The sequence below is a fragment of the Episyrphus balteatus genome, chromosome 2 (assembly GCF_945859705.1).
Source record: "Episyrphus balteatus chromosome 2, idEpiBalt1.1, whole genome shotgun sequence".
Classification (NCBI taxonomy): Eukaryota; Metazoa; Arthropoda; class Insecta; order Diptera; family Syrphidae; genus Episyrphus; species Episyrphus balteatus.
Window position 1 is genome coordinate 57,452,267 of NC_079135.1, and position 19,469 is coordinate 57,471,735.

The 19,469-nt window shown below is 31.6% G+C and overlaps 1 protein-coding gene across 4 annotated transcripts in view; it reads left to right on the forward strand.

Moving 5' to 3' along the window:
• Positions 1–19,072, forward strand: part of LOC129908812 (motor neuron and pancreas homeobox 1) — a 272,840-nt gene extending 253,768 nt beyond the window's left edge. For 2 of the 4 annotated variants that reach the window (XM_055985599.1, XM_055985600.1), the window contains exons 4-6: positions 1,886–2,075; positions 15,490–16,075; positions 16,240–19,072. In XM_055985599.1, coding sequence (XP_055841574.1) covers positions 1,886–2,075; positions 15,490–16,075; positions 16,240–16,609 — 1,146 coding nt within the window. In that variant the 3' untranslated portion in view covers positions 16,610–19,072. The remainder of the gene's footprint in view (positions 1–1,885; positions 2,076–15,489; positions 16,076–16,239) is intronic. The other 2 variants (XM_055985602.1, XM_055985601.1) reach the window with 2 other exon arrangements.
• The last annotated feature ends 397 nt before the right edge of the window (positions 19,073–19,469 follow it).

Consider the following 19,469-nt stretch of genomic DNA (forward strand, 5'->3'; position numbering starts at 1 on the left):
GATCGCAGAACTTTAGCTCAATTTTCCACATTTTTTTTTTTTTGCATTACTCATTCCTACGTACCCGAAACTGAGGGCTCCATACTAATATAATGTATAATGTATAAATAATAAATTACTCGACAGACGACTCATAAGGTCATTGTCGTAATTTATACTATAAATTAAAAAGCTGTTAATATTGACGAAAATAGTCCAGAAAATGAAAACTTGATAGAAAGGTAATTTTCTTATTTTCAATGGTCTCGGAAACTCATAGAAGCATATGGTTTTCAGTATGTGATAAGAAATTTATTGAAGCAGTTTATTTCATTGATTAATTTCATATATAAATTCACAGTCTTGGTAAAAATAGTATTTAGGTAATGTGTATTTTTTTAACTCTTGAAAAAGGTATCATTCATAACTGTAAGTGTTGCAGTTGTTTTTTAATATTTTTTGTTTTTTGTATTTTACGTCATATTTTAGAAAATTGCCCCTCCCATAGTAAAAAAATGATTGTATTGAACTCCTCTACAAAATACCGTTATCAATTCTTGTCGCCTAAGTTATCGTACTCTCCCCGAGATATCTAGAAAGAAATTATTTAAATTTTTTAATAAAGTGGATATTATTTTACCGAAAAAAAAAACAATTCAAATTTTCATTTTTGAATTATTGCCACCAATGTGCGACGGCACCCTTTTAGACCGAAGGACGTTCAAAGAATAGTGGTTCAGAAACCAAAGTGCCTATGAAACTGCATCCAACTCTTTGCATCCAACTCCTTTACCTCAAGAATGAGATAGTGAAATAATTTGGCAAATGAGATACTTTCTCTTATTATGTCAGTTTAAATTTGATTTTTTTCCTATGCGATTTAATATTCGAAATGATATAATTTGGGAAATTACCTCATTTGGGCTCTAGTGAGGACAGGCTATAAGATTTAAAAGTGAACAAATTCGCTTTTGCCAGTTTCAGCGTTTCTTCATAAGGCAACATAAATTTGGTAACATTTGGAACAAAGTAATTTTGTTTTTTTTTTAGAATCTAACAAAAATGGAGTAATTGAAATAAATTGAACTAAAATGAACTAGTAGTAGCGTGATTTGAACTAAATTGATCTATCACTCAAATGAACTAAAGTGCCCAACTCAACTACTAATCCACAAAGTTTCAAAATCTACCTAAAATAATTTTTGAATAAATAGTATTGGTAAATTAATATAAATTATTAACTATTTATTCATTCTTGTAATATAATACTCGAAGTAAAATAATCCATTACCCCGTTTGCATTGTCATGGTATTATGACTTAATAATATGCTAATGTTATCCTTCAGATACAGCTCCATTATGTAAAATTTTAGGAATTCTACGTAAATAATGCAAAATAATGAATCTTCGCATATAAGTGACCAAATTAGATTATCTTCCAGAACATTAAACAGTTTCAGGAAATCGTTAAACGTTCTCTACCAATTGATGACGGCGGCAAAATACCAACGGGATTAAATTTAACCTTTTTGAGCATTGTCTTTCGGACCATCAAACAAACATTTAAAAACAAATTTTAATATGGGGGATGATACTTGTATTTTTTTATGATAGCAAAAAACGTTTTGACTTTTATTTCAATAATGTCTTTTTTCCAGTGACATTTCTATGATTGCACAATGTTTACCCTTCGATTTAAATAAAAATTCTTATGGATAAGGAAATTAACATAGAAGAGGTTAAGCACTTTTTCATACTTTTCTTTAATGTCAATATTCATCCATGTCCCATCTGTTCAAATTTTCAAAATTTTATTCAAAGATTTGTATATGTGCAATGTACATACTTAGATATATATATTTATGGATTAATAACTATTATGTATTTTATTGTTTCTATTTTTAGGTTTGGTTTCAAAATCGCCGTGCGAAATGGCGAAAGACTGAAAAATGCTGGGGTCGCAGCACTATTATGGCTGAGTATGGTCTATATGGAGCTATGGTCAGGCACTCACTACCCCTTCCTGAAACAATAATAAAGTCAGCCAAAGAGAATGACGCAGTGGCTCCATGGCTACTAGGTATGGAGGCCAAAAGTAAATACACTTCAATGTTTTTCTTTTTGTTTAATTTTAAGAATGATTTAGTTATTGTCTTCATATTATTATTTATTATAAACGATTCGTATCGTTGCTCAAATCAGGGGGTCGAATCACCGCATACGATTACGATCATACGTTAACGTTTTGACTATTGCTCTCTCTATTTAATCAGTAGAAAAAGATAGGGACACATGGCAACCATTCGTTAACGAAAGTGTGCCTTAATTCGACCCCAAGCCAAAATTGATTGAAATAATTTCAGTGCCACATATGCTTCCAATTTATCGAATAAAAATTTCAAAACTGTCCAGTTTTTTTGGCGGGGTGATTATCGCAATTCGCAAATTAAAATGGAACAAATCGTCGGCTTACCTACGAGCAAAAAAAAAAAAAAATAACTATAGAAACGTGGTTAGTGAATTCGGTTAGTTTTTGATAAGTTTCTTGTGGATTCACAAATTAATAACAACTTAAAAAGGAAATAGTAACGGAGTTTTGAATACCAGAGTTATAAAAAACCGAAGTTATGAAAAACCAGAGTTATGAACAGCACAATTATGAACCGTGATTTTTGGGTTGGCAACCATTGAGTGGAACGATATGCGGGTTGATTCAGGAAGAATTTAGGTTGGGTCAAGACAAGAAAAAAATTGTGTGGGACGGGAGTGTCTATTCCCTCCCGTTTAGCCGGGAGAGGAAATTTAGTTTTTGAAGAGGGAGCGGGTCGTAATACTGTATTTCAAAATGCTGTATGATCAAAATTCTGTATAATGCTGTACAGTACATAACGCTTATAAGAAACTCAAAAATTGCACAATATTTGTTTCTTATAACCGAGTGTTTCTTATATTCTTACAACGGATATAAGAAACAAGTTTCTTATAGAAATATACCTACCAAGAAGTACCACAAACTTATCCTCGCCTAAATATTCAATCCATCAATCCAATTATATAACTTTATATATTATGTAGCTATTTTATATTTTTCACAGATTTCTTTTCTATTTTTTCCCGATTTAATTTATTCAAGGATTATGTATCAATTTAGTTTTAAGTGAATTAGTTGTGTTCCTTTGGCCTGAAGTATCATCTGCTAAGTAGTTCTGTTTGAATTCTTGTATTCAACTTCATTTCTTCAATAGAAAAAATGTCTTTGAATGGATTCAGATGCACTAAAAAGTACTTTGCTGAGCCCAAAGGAACACAGCCATTATTTCGCAATATTTTTAGCAAAGGTAAACACAGCAGAGATATAAAGAACACAAACACAACAAATAACAAATTGAACACTGAACTGAAATTCTTTTCAAATAATTTCAAATAATTTCAAACTCAAATGACATTTGCACAGGTTGCTTTGAATTTTTCTTAAGGGTTCATGTTTTTTTAGTTTCGTGATTTTTTTGAAAGTTTCTTAAATCCAACCAACTTTATGTGTGAGCAATAAAGTTCGTGGTTTGAAAAATGTTTCTTTTATCAGTGTTTTTCTTATAAACGTGTTTCTTATAAACACATAATTCAACATTAAAATATATGGTAAGGTACACGGTGCTTTTGTTCGAGTTTCTTTTAAGCGAGGTTTTCTTATAAGCGTGTTTCTTATAAGCGATAAATACTGTACGATACTGTATGATTAAAATTCTGTATTTCAAAATACTGTAAATTCAGAATCCAGTTACCTACTTATTAGCAAAATAAGTAGCATTATTGTAATGCTGTTTAACTAAATTCCTTATTTCAAAAGTCTGTAGGTATATAATATAAAAACTATTGTATTTCGCAAAATAATGATGAATATTAAAAAGTTGCCTAAATATTCTTGGAAATTTTTAATGATCATACAATCCAGGGCCGAATTTAGTGCGGGGCAACCGGGGCTACAGCCCTGGACCCCCACAAAATAGGGGCCCCCACAAAATCAAAAAAAAAAACAAAGAACCTGCATCATTACCTGCATTCCTTTGGAAACATTTATTTACTGCTTAGTACTTAAAACTACTTTGAACTACTTTTGCTATATTGAAAAAGTAGTTCAAAGCAGCTTTAAGTACCAAGCAGTATAGATAAATATTCCCAAAGGAACGCAGCTATTGTCGCCATAAAAATAAAATGTATGCTCAAAGTTTTAATTTTTTTTCATACAAATTTGTTAAATGTAAAACTATGAGAAAGGCAAGAAACAACATCTTTAGTGAATTTTACCACCAAAAAAGAATGATGCAAAAAAATAATTTTTTTTGGTGGACAGTTTGAAATAAATTCAATTTTATTGGTTTGTACTTCAAAGGAAAAACAGTTGGGCTCATCAGTCAGATGATGTGGTACACTTTTATAATGCCCAAAATTTAAGTTAACAGTCCACGAATAAAAACGAATATTTCAAAAATGCCTGTTTTAACTGGAAGCCTCCAAACTTTGTCACAAAGTAATTCGAAATATGTAAGATATCTAGTCAAAATGAGATTTGTAATTAATCTCTCCTAAGAATAATAGGTAAAGCATATAATATCCAAAGTTTTCAAGTGCATAAATTTAATTTGATTTAAACTAAAAAGAAACACATATAGGTATGAAGAGAATACTATTTTTTTTTCTGCGTTATTTCTAAGCGGTGATAGACTTTTTTTTGCAACGAGTTTCTTACTGAGTTGATACAATTTAAATTTGAGTTAAATATTACGAAATACCTTGTCTCCTTCAATATTAAATAGATATAAATATTTTTATTGAGACTCTGTGTGAAATAAATTAGCAATTGAATTTGCCCAAAGTACCTAACCCCAGGAATTCGCCTCTTTCTGAAAATAAACTCATAAAAAGTAAAGCAAAAAGATTGTTTTTGGATCCCTGACTTAAACGCTTAATATATAATATAAACTATTTTTTTTTTTTTTTTTGAATTTCGTCTTTTTATAAAAATTCTGTTCCCAAAGAAATGATTGGAAAAGCATCCCAGCACAATTCCACATTTAAAGAAATTCCATGTTTAAGTAAAATTATTGGTTAAATGGAATTGAAGGTAAAAAAAACAGGGCTGGTACAAAACCACTATCAAAAATAATCTTAATTTCATTTTGGAAATAAGTTAGCTGAGAGGGGGGCCCCACTTTTTTGCAGCCCCGGGCCCCACAGCTTTAAATCCGGCCCTGCTACAATCTGATGGAGTTGGATTGATCAAAGCAAGTAGAAAAAGATGAAACTCATATTTTAAACGTACAGTTCTGTGCAAAACATGTGTAACTGTTTCAACTGTTTTTGTATGGAATGAGGTGTTGTGTGGCCCATAATTTTTAAAGTTATCCTTCTTTTGCGGCGCGCCATGAAAATTTACTTTTTGACAAGAATGTTAAAGGGTAGCAGGGCTGTCGTTTCACCTTTAGAGTTGGCAGTACCTACTTTAGGCCGTGTGTGAATCGCGTTAAATAGTTAACCCCTTGAAAATTTTTTGACGATTTGGTGATAAAAATATTTCAGCTGTATACATTGTTTAATATTTTAAATTAATCGGCTCTGGGACCTGGTTAAATTTAGGTTAAATTTTTTTGCAGATGGTTTTGTTTTTTCTTTTATTTAAAAGGAGTATCATGGCAGAAAAGAGGCAGAGAAAAATATTAAAATATATGACAAGTACCGCTATTTTTGGTCCAAAAAAAATTAATTCCAAAAACCCCTCTGAAGAGTCGCCAAATAACGCTACATACCAAGTTTGACATTAATCGGTCCATCCGTTTAGGCTGTAGGTCCTTATACAGACAGACAGACAGACAGACAGATAGACAGACAGACAGACAGATGTACGAATGCATAACTTGATATATAGTACCTATATCGCAAGTAAAAAACATATCGCACATATGCGCAATTCGTTTACTTTCGTTAAACATATGCCGTACGTTCAGAACCGCACGACTTGAGTAAATTTTACAGAATAAATTGAAAACAACATGGAAGCAAGGAGGATGGACGAATTCATTTAGTGTTCAATTGATAAAAATGTAAAAAACTAAGTGTGGATTATTTAAAAATAGCAAATGAAATTCATTTACACACCGAAAAAAAACCAATAACAATTTAACATTTTTAAATATCAAATTAACATTTTTTAAATATCAGCAACAAATGCTCCATAAAATGTGTTTTATGATAATTAAAATATCAAAATAATATTTTTATTACCAGGATGATATTTAAATATCACATTTTTGAAATTTTGTTTGATACTTTGTTATCAATTTTTCATATCAATTTCTCATTCGAAATTATTGAAAAATATTAAATAAAAAACTCTTAATGTGTGTGTACTAATTTAAAGGCGCTTTGTGTTTTTTGGAAGAAAAATGTATGATTCACTGATAAAATTTGATCGGCAATAAGATTTCACTTCACATAGTTTGGGAGAAAATAACAAAACAATTATATCACCTATAAACCTATAATAGAAAAAATAATATCACCACTATTTTATAAAGAATTTTCACTTTCAGTAATGTTTTGTTTGATTTGAAAGAAAAAAAAAGAAAATACTTAACCCTCTACTGCATGAATTATGAACGAAATGAAATAAAAATTTGTTTAACAATTTTTTAGCTTTATTAAGGGTTGAAAAAAGGTATTACATAACATTTTTTATTTTTTTACATATATATAAATTTTTAGAAACATAAACCATATATGGGTTAGTATGCAGCAAGTCGATTTCCAGCAAAAAAATTAATAACCCATATATGGTTTAGTATGCATTCAAGGTATGTTTTGTAAAGTATATTTTTATTACATTGGACTTTCCTTATTCATGGAATTTATTCAAATTCTTTCTCTTATCATTGTTGCAGAAGAACACCTTCTATTTTCTACACATAGTGTACGTCTTCAATCCGCAAATTTGACATATATTGGCATTTTTGTTTGCCATTCAAGGATATGGTCGATGTTTTCAGTTCGCACTGAATTCAACGGCTTTTGCCCTTGATATGATAATCATATCAAAATTGATATTTTAAATGTTGGACGACTTTTGTCACTGAAAAATGTTAATTTGATAGCTGTTATTATCAAATTTTATTTTCGGTGCATATACTGAGTGAGAACTGAGAAGTATAACTTCAGTCGGGTTTACATGTGTGCAGTGTACAAACACTCTTATTTTTAAATGATTGTCAAATGCATGACTTCAAATTGTGGTTTTATCTCGTATCCTTATTAAGTTTTAATAACATAACACTTTCGTTTGAACTAAATAAAGTTTTCAACTGACAGCTCGATAAAATACACACGTTCTAATGGGAAGTGATCCATAAGCGATGGATCGGACAATAGATTAGTTCGATTTTCTGTTTTTGAGTGCAAACCGGGGAATTTCAGAACTAAGAACTGTGTTCTTTTTTTTCTCCGATTTTATGAATTGTGAACTTTCATTGTTCATTTGGACATTATGCACACACTTGCGACTAAACCGAAAACGACTAAGAAGTTGTAGTTGCAAAAAGACCAAACCATTCCTAGATACACACACATAGGCGGATCCAGGGGGGGGGGCACGGGGGCACGAACTTAAAGTTCATACTTAAAGGAAATCACACTATAAGAGTTTTAAAAATATATGAATAATAACAGAAAGAACTTGAGTGAAACTCTTGTCTATTTCTGGCTGAAAATGCGAATGTTGTTGATTGTTGCATCCCTTTCCCATGCAAAAATTTGCATTTTTTTCGTTGTTTTTTTTTTTTAACGTTAGTGTTTTTAAAATAGCGGAACAAGTCACAAAATTGCATAAACAATTTATATTATAGAACTGCTGGATATGTAGAACAAACTTGCATTTCAGAAGTTTGCCCAAGTTTGCACCCCGAAAATAAAGACCCCTTGAAAAAAACTCCTCAAAAGCGACCCTTACTTATAGATTTTTATAAATGTTATTTTATTGAGAAAATTTCTCCAGGAATACCTCTAAAAATATGTAAAAAAAATAGTGTTCCAAATTTCAAAAGAATCGGTGCAGTAGTTTTGAAGTTATGAGGAGCACCGGCGTTGAAAACATTAGTTGTGGGGATAACGATTTAAAGTTTTGAACTCTGGACTAAAAGACTAAAACGTTCCTAAGGGAAGTATTAAAATACTCATAAATTGGTCAATTTGGCTCCAAGAGACCCACAATTTGAACACAATATTCTTGAGGTATAAAACAATTTAACCCCTTGTAGCCCCATGTGACATTTCTGTAATAAACCGAAAAAGATTGCATAAAAGCTCTACAAACTATTTTTTTCTTTTCTTTTGAAGCTTCTAATATTATAATCTTTAAGTATTGCTTTATCGAAATAGTACTTCAAATTTCTAATAAATAGCACCAATTGTTTTTAATTGACAGTTAATGTTGAAAGTTGGGCTTTTTTTGAAAATAAGCAAATTTGTGTAAAAAGTACGAAATTCAGAAAAAAAATAGTTTTTGTTAGTAAACCCCTCACTGTTTTATTATTGGATTTTAGGAAAGTGCCTAAAAATTAATATTAGATAGTTTTTTGCTTGAATTTTTGCATTTTTATATAAAAATAAATTATTTAAACTTTTTTTTTACTCCCAAAATATCGAAATAACTAAGTAAATAATGACTTTATTGAATTTTTAAAAAATACGTGTTTTATTAAAGATAAAGGCCAATCGATTGACTTATTAATTTTTAAATTTACGACCTTGGGTTACAAAAGGTTAATGCAAATTTAAAAAAAACAAAACTGGGTTTCCCGGCAAAAAAGTATGATTCAGTTTTTTTTGTTATTCTGAGGAACTTTTATATTTATTAGAATGAAGTCTTTAGTATTTGACTAAAAACTACTAGGTCATTAACTAATGGTATAATTATGTCCATAATATTGCAAAATTTTATACAAAATCAATTAAAAAACGTAAACATTTTTTTTTTTCAAAATTTCATCTTTAAAACTTAATTTCTCAAAAACTATTTGGTGAAACAACTTAAGTCAAAAAATTAAATAAAGAATAGATTACTAACTTTAATATAGCACAGAATTGTACGTGCATTTTCTGATTTTTTATATTTTTTTTTCTTCCGGCTAATCCAGGAGTAAGAGGGTTAGCACTTAAGTGGCTTTTACTGTAACAAGAAAATGAAAATTTTTCCTTCCGAATAACTTTTTGGTCATTTGGTACCTATTGTATGTGGGAAATGTGCCTAAATATTTTTGGCCAGGTTTTAGACCACTGTGGGTCGTTAAAATTTTCTGCTTGTTAGTGAGTCGTATGGTACTTCACTTTATTTCTAACTGTTATTGCTGTTTTTTTTTGCCAATCCATCCCTTGTGCCCCCCCCCCCTGGATCCGCCACTGTACACACACATGAGATTCCTTGCATTCAGCGCAGGTCTCTGAAGTTTTAGAGGCTCTGATTGGTCAAATAAAAAATTCTAGCTCATTTTGTAGATGTCGTACATAGAGTTGATGTAAATATTTTGAGTTGAAACAATATAGTCCAGTCATTCTATACATTTGGAAATGCAAAATGACCGAGAAAGCTAAATTTTGGATATATTGTTGAGCTTAAAAAAGCTTAACTTGAAGTTTTCGACCAAGATTTCCTATGAGCTTTTTCCGCAATAACTTTTTTGACAATAACTCGGCTATCCTTCGAGATACGAAAATTTTACGAGGTGCTTTTTTGTAGCTTTTACCATGTTCTACAATTCATGCATACACATTTTTTGCGTATCATGAACCGTTTTCGAGATATCGATCAAAAAAGTCAAAAATTTACGATATGCGATTTATTTTTTGACATTATCTATTTTTTGGTGATAAATATCCAAAAAAATATTAAAATCAAATTTGTAGATCCTGTTCAGACCTACAATTTCGTATTTTTATTTTTTACATCATCATTTTGCATTTCTAAGCCGTTTTTTCCGACATTATGACTGGCCTTATGGCCTTAGGTGGTATACAATTTATTATAGGGGTTCCTATTCATGCAACCTGGAAAACTTTACCATATCGCAAAATTGAAAAGTTTACCAAACACGTTTCATGAACGCCCCTAAAATAAAATGCGGTTAATGCGGTTGACGGTGATTTGTTTGAAGTCTATTTGGAGTTAAAAACTGAAAAAAACTATTTAAAATTTATCGATTTGGATTGTACGCAACTCCCAGTAAACATTTAATATTACCATCAGAAACTTCTAAGATCAGAAACTCAATTCAGTATTTTCAGATTTGGCGATAACTTTTGTACTGAAACCTACATATACATCATACATATAGCACCAAATGCAAACATAACAAAATTAAGCTGAAATGGAAAAAAATAGATCGTGGGGGATCGTGGGGATCACTGAGAGCTTAAAACCAATTTTCAGGAAAATCGAGCTTGAGCCAAAGCCACCATCTTGGATATAAGGAAAAACAAGTTTTAGTGAATAACTCAGCCATTTTTGATTATTGACAAAAATTATATATGTAAAACTTGTAGAAAGTTTTATTTTCTATAACTTGTATCTTAATAAATTTTTCTATATGACCCATATTTTTGAAGTTAATTTGAAAAATAAACTATTCCCTTATACTATGTTTCCACCTACGCTAAATCCGAGATTTAGCTAAGTAGATTTAGAATAAATCTCGAGATTTATTTTAAATCTACTTCGCTAAATCTCAGATTTGGGTTCTGCTACCCTAATTCTAAGATTTTCACCTACTTTCAATCCGAGATTTAGAATAAAACTCGAGATTTATGCTAAATCTACTTAGCTAAATCTCGGATTTAGGGTAGGTGGAAACGTAGTATTACTCAGCGTTATACCCGCTCTGGGTATAGATTTTAAGATCAACGCAATATGGAAGTGTTTTTATATGTTTTTGGGGATGAAAAATCTAGCTGCAATGTTAGTTTTTACAAATTTCTGAAAGTTTATAAACTAAAGGAACTATCTCAAAATCGGTAAGTGGTATTTAAAACAAAAGGAGTAATATTATAATTGATGTCTAGCAAGAGAATAAAGTCTTTAAATTTTTCAAATCGGTTCATTAATGCCTGAGATATCTGAGATATGACCAATTGTTTTTTCATAAAAGATAAAAAGCGAGAGACAGTTATAAACAATAGGTCATATCTCAGGCATTAATGAACCGATTTGAAAAAAACAAAGACTTTATTCTTTATTCCCAACTTTTGTGCCTGGGTGAATCGCATTATTTCGGACTACAGATATAAAATTGAATAAAGAATAATTTAAAAAAAATAGTAATAATAAGGTATTTACACAATAAATTACACTGGCCAACAAAATTGAACTTTTTTTTGCCACAAGAACCAAGATATACTTTTATATAGGCTTTTGATGTGCTGAACTCGAATATAAAGTCTAGATTGGCCTCCGTTTTTTGAGATATTACCGTATAAAATGCTAAAAAAAGTCATTTTGGCTGTTTTCGAGCTTCTGTTTTTATGTGGGGTAATTCATTTTAAACAAATTTGTACCGGTGATTATAAGAACTAATATTCTTCTTTCAAAAACTTATTAAATTTTCCCGATATCTCTTTAATTGCTCGAGATATCTTAAGTTTCAGTTAGTAAGCCAAAGAGAAACTAAATTTAATCTAAAGTTTAAGTCCCTGGTCATAAAATAAAAACCTTTTTTTGCATTTAATAACGGTAATATTTCAAGAACGGAAGCCAATAGAATTTTTCTGATAGCGGATTTAAGCTCAGCAACCCAAAAACCTTTAGAAAAGTATATTTTGGTTCTTGTGGCAAAAAAAGTTAAATTTGATTGGCCAGTGCTGTTTCTGAGTCAAAGACCACTCCTTAAATTTTAAATATCTCGGCAGTAAAATAGCTCAGGGAAATTAGTCAAAATATGGGCATGAAATCGCATTTTTCGCGGGACAAAATTTTTTTCATGAAATGTGTTCGGGTGGTTGTCCTTATCATAAAAGTCAATTTGTTGGGATAATTGGAGGTTGGGAACAGCCGCCATCTTGGAAAAGAGATTGGTATCGTTTTTATTGAATAGCTCCATTGTTATTCATTTTAACAAAAAATGACAAAGGTAAGACTTATTAACAATAAAATTATCTAAGAAATGATATACAAAACAATTCCGTGAGTTGATTAAATAAAATTTTATAGTTGGTCAAAGTGCGGGTTTTTATCGCAAGGTTGGGACAAAATGACATTTTTTCATATATCTGACGAACTTTTGATTTGTTTGGATAATTCTTCATGAATGAATTGTAGTACTTATAATTACCTATAAAATGAGCCCACAATCGTTATTGTCACCATCGTATTGTAGAAGTAATCTAACTCCGAATCTCTCCATGTACTAGTCAAAAGTAAGAAAAAAGCTGTTTTTTTGCTAGTAGGTCGAGAAAATTTTGGGAGTAGAGGTATAACCAAAATATAAGTACGCAGTTTTGCAGCCATACGCGTTTTAATGTCGATTTCAAAGGTCTGACAACTCTAATTTTGTGCTTTATACGGTTTTTGGGGGGTTAAATAACGTAAGTTTTCCAGTTAATGTGAATGGGCTAAATTTATACTATTTGAAATTATAAATATACAAACTGATGCTCTATTATTTTTCCTAAATCTGGACACCTCAAAAACATATAAAAAAGTATATTTTGGTTCTTGTGGCAAAAACGTTGTTGACCAGTGTTATCATAACTGATAATCTGCTCCAATTAAGACTGAGAAAGTGTAATGGTAGTAGCAATACTCCCAAAATTTCCCATGAGCTCTCGGTCCATTATATTCTCTGGATACAAACACCATCTTTTTTTTATAATGGACGCTCAATCAAGGGGTTTTAGCTACCCTTATAATGTTATAACATAGTGTGAGCAGGAGGAAAATTTAGAGAGGATTAAGGAGGAGAAACCGATGAACATTGTTTTTGAATGCATTTTGATTATAATGGGTTGGAAATATGGAGTTTGGAAAGTATTCCACATACGTGTTGTCCGGCTAAAGAAAAAATCATTATATCTTACCGTTCGTCCGAAGTTAGGCTCAAGAGTGAACTGTGAGCATTCACGGCTTGGCGAGTATTACGCGGAAACTTCTTCAGGGGAGGAATGCAATACGCTACTTCAAAGGGAACATTGATGGTAAAAAAAAAAAAAACAAATATATTAAACGTGTATTTAAATTGTACAACTTCAGCTTAATAAGAGAATAAAATGAAGTAAGTTCTTTGGAATTATAACGGTCTTAAACTACGATTTCTTAATCAATGTGGAAACGTCCTTTGTTATTATAAGTTCTGAGTTAAAGGGAATCCGTGATAATCAAATTGGAGATTTTACCTATACTGAACAGACTGGCCCTTATACTATCCTTCCACCCAGTGGCGTATTGAGGGGGGGGCTCAGGGGGCTCAAGCCCCCCCCAAGCCTTCAAGATCATGTTTTTATTTAGCTGATTTCATCATAATTTACATGATTAACTGAAACTTGTTCGTAAATCTTAGAGATTTAGAGGCAGCATAGATGCTCGAGCCCCCTCCAAATTCTGAAACAGCTGTTTGGGTTTGTTTGAGTAAGAGCCTAAGCTGACGATGAGGGTTGGGATAATTTTTGTTTTTCGGATTTTAGTCCAATTCAGAATTCTTTAGATCATTTTTTTAGTATTTTGACTTCCAATTACATCACTGTTAAATTATTAGGGGTATTCACAATTCGATGCAAATGGTCTTGTATCGTTGTAAAAGTGCAAAAGTGTAACATTTTCTTAAAATAAAACAACCAAATATACAGACTAAAATTTTTTTTACACATTTACACTTTTGCTATACGCTATACCCCAACCCTATTGCAAAATTTGTCTATTGTAGTTGTGGTAGTAGAAAACAAAATTTTGCATTTTTACACCTTTTTGTTAAACCGGGTCGTGAATACCCCTATTGCAAAACTTCTTATTCAATCTCAAAACGCCGTATTTGATCGTCTTAAGTATATTTACATTTTTTTTTTAATAATATTTTTCTCAAAGAAATTGGAAATAGAAATTTTTGATATCTCAAAATCTAAGTGGCCAGCAGGTTTCTTTAAGTAAATTGCAGTTTGCGCTTCCGATTTGGATTGAAACAGCAACATATTACGAAAAAAAATACATATATATTTCGGATTAAACATCAAAAAGAATTTCATTCAAAATTAGTTTTTGAGACTTTCACGTTCTGCATTCCACTTTTTGCGTATTCACTTGCCGAAAGTGAAATAGGCGTTCTGCATTTTTTTACTCATTTAGATTTTCTGATCGAATTCAATTCACTATATGTTACTGTTCGTGAATTTGGGGGCCTTTTTCAATGAATCTGCAATTGCAGTAATTTCACTTTAGAAACAAAATAAAAATGGAAGATCCTTCAGTTTTGACAGTTAGAAGCAATTTCGAAGTTTTCGAAACCGATCGAAATGAAGAATATTGATATTTCATTTCACGTGAAATTGAAAAGTGATTTGAATTCACTGTCGATCGAATTGTGGAACATGGGCGTATATAACGAAAATATTGAAGAGTATAGCTCAAAAACTCTTGACGTGATAGGGATAAATCTGTAAACAGTTTTGGATTCAGCACATGACAAAGTTCGAACGAAATAAAGTATTTTTTTTTTAAGGATGACTCAACTCCTTGCTGTTTGTGTAAAATGTTTGGGACACGAGAGCTTTGAAAAAACACTAGGTACTCTGAATGTGAAAGGAGGAGACAGTAGTACGAATCTGTCGAGAGCAGTATAATGCTACTATACCACTTTCAGTACCGCAGCACAGCGTTTAACTCTCGATCAAAGATTAATAAAAAGAAATGAAATTTTTTTTCGCAAATTTACCCTCTAAAAAATTTTAGTAAAATTTTCCAGCCCCCTCCAAAATTTTTTCTGGATACGCCACTGCTTCCACCTATCCTAAATCCGTGATTTAGCTAAGTGGATTTAGAATAAATCTCGAGATTGGTTCTTAATCTCGGATTGAGGGTAGGTGATAATTTTGGATTTAGGATGGGTGAACCCAAATCCGATATTTAGGATAGGTAAAAACATAGTATTAGTTTGATAAAATAAATCATATTAGGTACTTAAAAAATATGCATTTAAAATACTTTTTACTTGCCATTATTTAGCCATTTATTTATTGAACGATTATTTTTATTTTTAATTTAAAGTTTGAAAATCTTAATAAAATTGTAAATTCAATTTTTGTGGCAATTTATTCTCCATAGAAACCTTCCTGTTCCTACAAATATTTAAGAAAAAGAATAAACCCAATTTTTCGAACCGTGTTTACATTTTGTTCCCTGCATGCATCTTACTATTTATTTTTAAATATAAATATTAAAAAAATTACCCTAGTTAATTTTTTATATTATTTTTAAATGATATTTGTAGGTATGCATCGAAAATCCCTTGAAGCCCAAGAAGCTCTCAAAGATGAAAGTGGGGCCAGCGATCAAGATGACAATGCATCGAAATCAAATGACGAACTAATACACATGACATCCTCTTCAGAGTCTCTCAATGTAGTCAGTCCACCACCTCCGCCACTATCATCTGCTGGTACAACATCAACGGGAAATTCCTCCTCGCCTTTAAATCCTCACATAGATCTAGGAAGTCCGCCACAAGCACACACACCGCTTCAAGCTCACATTCGGCATTCGCCCCTGCATCATCACCATCATCAGCCACAGCAGCATGCAGCTCATCATCTTCATCAACAACATCATCAATTGCATCATAACCACGGAGGGCATTTGTTGGACACATCTACAAACAAAGATCTTCGTTTGCTCATGAACTCAGCTGCTGGTAACTCTATGCACCCAACACATTTATCTTGTATACATCACGGTGTTGGACCACCACCTCCACCACATGCACATTCACATGGAGCACCTTCAGGCTATATGGAACAGGATCCGGAGGCCTTTAGGTGGGTTAACAACTACAATCGAGACCCGATTTCAATGATACGGTGATTTAACATTCTTCATACACTTATTGTTAAGGGTATTTATGTCACATTGTAGCTGTTTATTAAAAGATGTTTTTCTCAAATCTATGAAATTTAATGACATTAATATCCTTTACATAAATTGCTGACTATCAGTAATAACAGCTGTTTTTCTTCTTTTTAAGGAATAATTCCATCGCATGCTTGCGGGCGAAAGCCCAGGAACACCAAGCCCGTTTGCTGAATAGCGGACTCTTTCTTCAGGTACGCTCCTTAGCAGGACTCCAAAGTCCAGCTACTAGCAGCAGCGCAAGCTTATCACCCCAACCCCAAAATAACAACAACAGTTGTATTAACAATAATAACAGCATTAAATGTGATATTCTTAAAATTCATGATGATGATCAACTTTATTCTTCGAAACGTAGCCAATCTCCAGCAGATAACCAATTATTAAATTCCAAGCATTCACATACTGTAAATTTATTCTACCAAGAACCGCATCAGCTTAAGATCGAGCCACGTCACAGTTTGGAGTGTGGATCGGATATATGACGGACAAGCAACAACGATGGGGCTTTCCAAAGAAATTTTGTGAGCAACGATAGAAACGATGGTGGGTAGTAGCAATATACCGCTTGTTGTCTTTCTGCATCTCAGAACTCGAATTTATTCTTCGGGGCACTATTGCCAGTTTAAGCCTAGTACTCAGCTGAAGCGAAACGAAATTTTTCATACAAAATTTCATTAACGAAATCTTGAACGAAATTAAATTTGTTTTGTTTTCGCTTTAAAACTTATTTTCCGGTGTTTTTCTTGGAGTTTTTGATTTGTATTTGTATTTTTTTTTTACTTTGCTATATCTAATACTCGATGGTATTTTTCCGTTGACTTTGGAGACTTCAAAATTTTTCGTTTCGCTTCAGCTGCGTACTAGGCTTTAACACCAAAATCCAGCTATCTCCATTTGTCACAGTGCATACATTGTTATATAAATTGCAACGAAAGACATTCAGTAGGAAATGTAAAATAAACAGAAAACTTTGTCAGGGTTGCCACGGTTATTTCTTGTTTACATTTTCCTATTTTGTTTTTTGTGTGTTTTTTTTTTTAAGTCACATTAAACATCCAAATGCTAATTGCTGTCTTTTAAAAAGGTCATAAATATCAAATTAATTTTTAAAAAATGGCTGCAATCACTTTATTAAAAAACCTCCAACTTCAATAACTTTCGACTCATACATCGCATGACTTTCAAAAATATACCAAATTATTGGAAATTTGATGGTCTATAACTTTTAATGTTTAAAGAATTATGTAGCTAATACCTGGAATGATGAAATCTTAAAAAAACCGAAAAAAAAATAGATTAAAACAACATAACCTCAAAACTATTGCATACAGAAAAATAATGTATTACAAAGAAAAAAATAATTAAATTTCCAAGAACTTTGGTCTAATAACCATTTCTATAGGACCCATAGTTTTGGAGATATAGAGCGATTCGCGTTTTCCAAAATGGCGGATTTCGCCAGGGGGGTGGCGTCCCGAAAACCAGGACTTAAGCTTTTCTAATACTCCTCTTTCAGATTTGAAAAATACTAAAACTTGTTTATTGAATTTCTGTTTATATAAACAATAAACATCTAAGGTGGAATAATCTTACAAAAATATATTTGACAATTTTTCATTTGGTACTACTCAATTTTTTGTATATAAGTTTCGCAATTGTTTTTACAGATTGAGAGCACCAGTAGCGTAAATAGCTTTCCGATATGAGGGGAGATGGGTCTAGTTCGCACATTTTTTTTAGTTTTAATAACGCTTCTTTGTAGTGTTTTTATTCTCTTTAAATTGTAAAAAGTTCTTTCGGGAGTTGACGTTGAAACCGGCAGTGTAGCTAATATCTTTCTCCGGGGCAGCTATCGGGCGCTTCCAATTCCAATGTGTTTTCTTAGAGGAAGTATTATTCCTTCGGATCAATTATCTCTTCCGAGTCCTTAATTCTTCACACAGAGAAAAATGTGACTGCCTAAAAACTAACAGATTGTCCTTGAACTGTTTGAAGACAGGTACGCAGCTCGCGCTAAATTTTAGCTCCCATACAAATTATCGAAAAACTTTATCTGGGATAAAATGGATCCCATACAAATTTATCGATAACTTGTATGGAAATTTTATCTCGGCTAAAATTTAGCGCGAACAGCGTACCAGGCTTTAATGAAGAAACCTTATTAAAATCAACGAGAGTTGAAGTCTTCAGTTCGATCCCCGACATGATCATATTTTGAAACAACATTTAAAAACAATAAGAAAAACACGATTGTTTAAATAAGATTTCCTTCTTGGATGAAAACCAGAGGGAAATCAAGAAAAGAAGATGATCCGGCAGCCAAGTATGTTTGGTAAAACTCAACAGTTTCATATAGAGCCGTTTGCTGAATCGAAACTTAAGCAATTATTAGGTTTTGAACTATTCTTTTGTCGCTTCACTTTTCCCTTATATTTAACGTCAATGTCAAGGACTTCAGCTGTTTTTGTGCATCTTCAAACACTTTCGATAATGAGCCGTCTTTTTCGCGTTTTATTTTTAGTTGATCCATTAAATCTTTGGCGAGATCCATAGCTTGGACCAAGTCTAAATTCACTCTTTAAAACTCAGGACTTAGTGGCAACGAGAGTTGGTAACCATATTAAAATATTGCAAATGGAGCTAGCTGGTTCTTACTTTAAGAATTCCAATGTAAATAATAAAACAAGATATAATGTATATTCTGTTTGATTTGAATTATTTTAAATTGGTAATTCAAAACCAAACAAAATCGAGCAAAACTAGTATAACATGTATAAAAGATATAGATTTAACCAACGAATTAATTTTTAACTACATAAATCTATTTCTATAATTTAAATTTAATGAACATTTTTGATCTCACATATATTTAGTTTTAAGTATAAAATACATAAAAAAAATATTTTTTTAATTAAGATATCAATTACATACGTTAAAACTGTATTAACTAAACAAAACAAACTAGGACCTAGTTTATTATTATCAATTAGAATTATTCATATAAAAACATTTTAAATAAATAGTTTTCTTGTGCAATAAAACTTATGTAATGATGGTTGCCTTTTTAATACGCTTTTATTAGCTTCACTTGTAATTTACTAACAATCCAACGAACTGGTGTGTGATAAAATCTTGGAACTCAATTTTGACCCACTTCTAATAATCGTATCGAACTGAACTTTATACCATTGTATTAAAAGAGAAGGTATGATCATTGGAAAAAAGTCTGTATCGAGAATGGTCAGTTGAAAGAAAAAAAGATGGCTTCATCAGTTTTTGACAACTTTGTTAATATTAAAACAAATTTAAGTTATCTTGTGTTTTACAAAAGTCATTTATTAT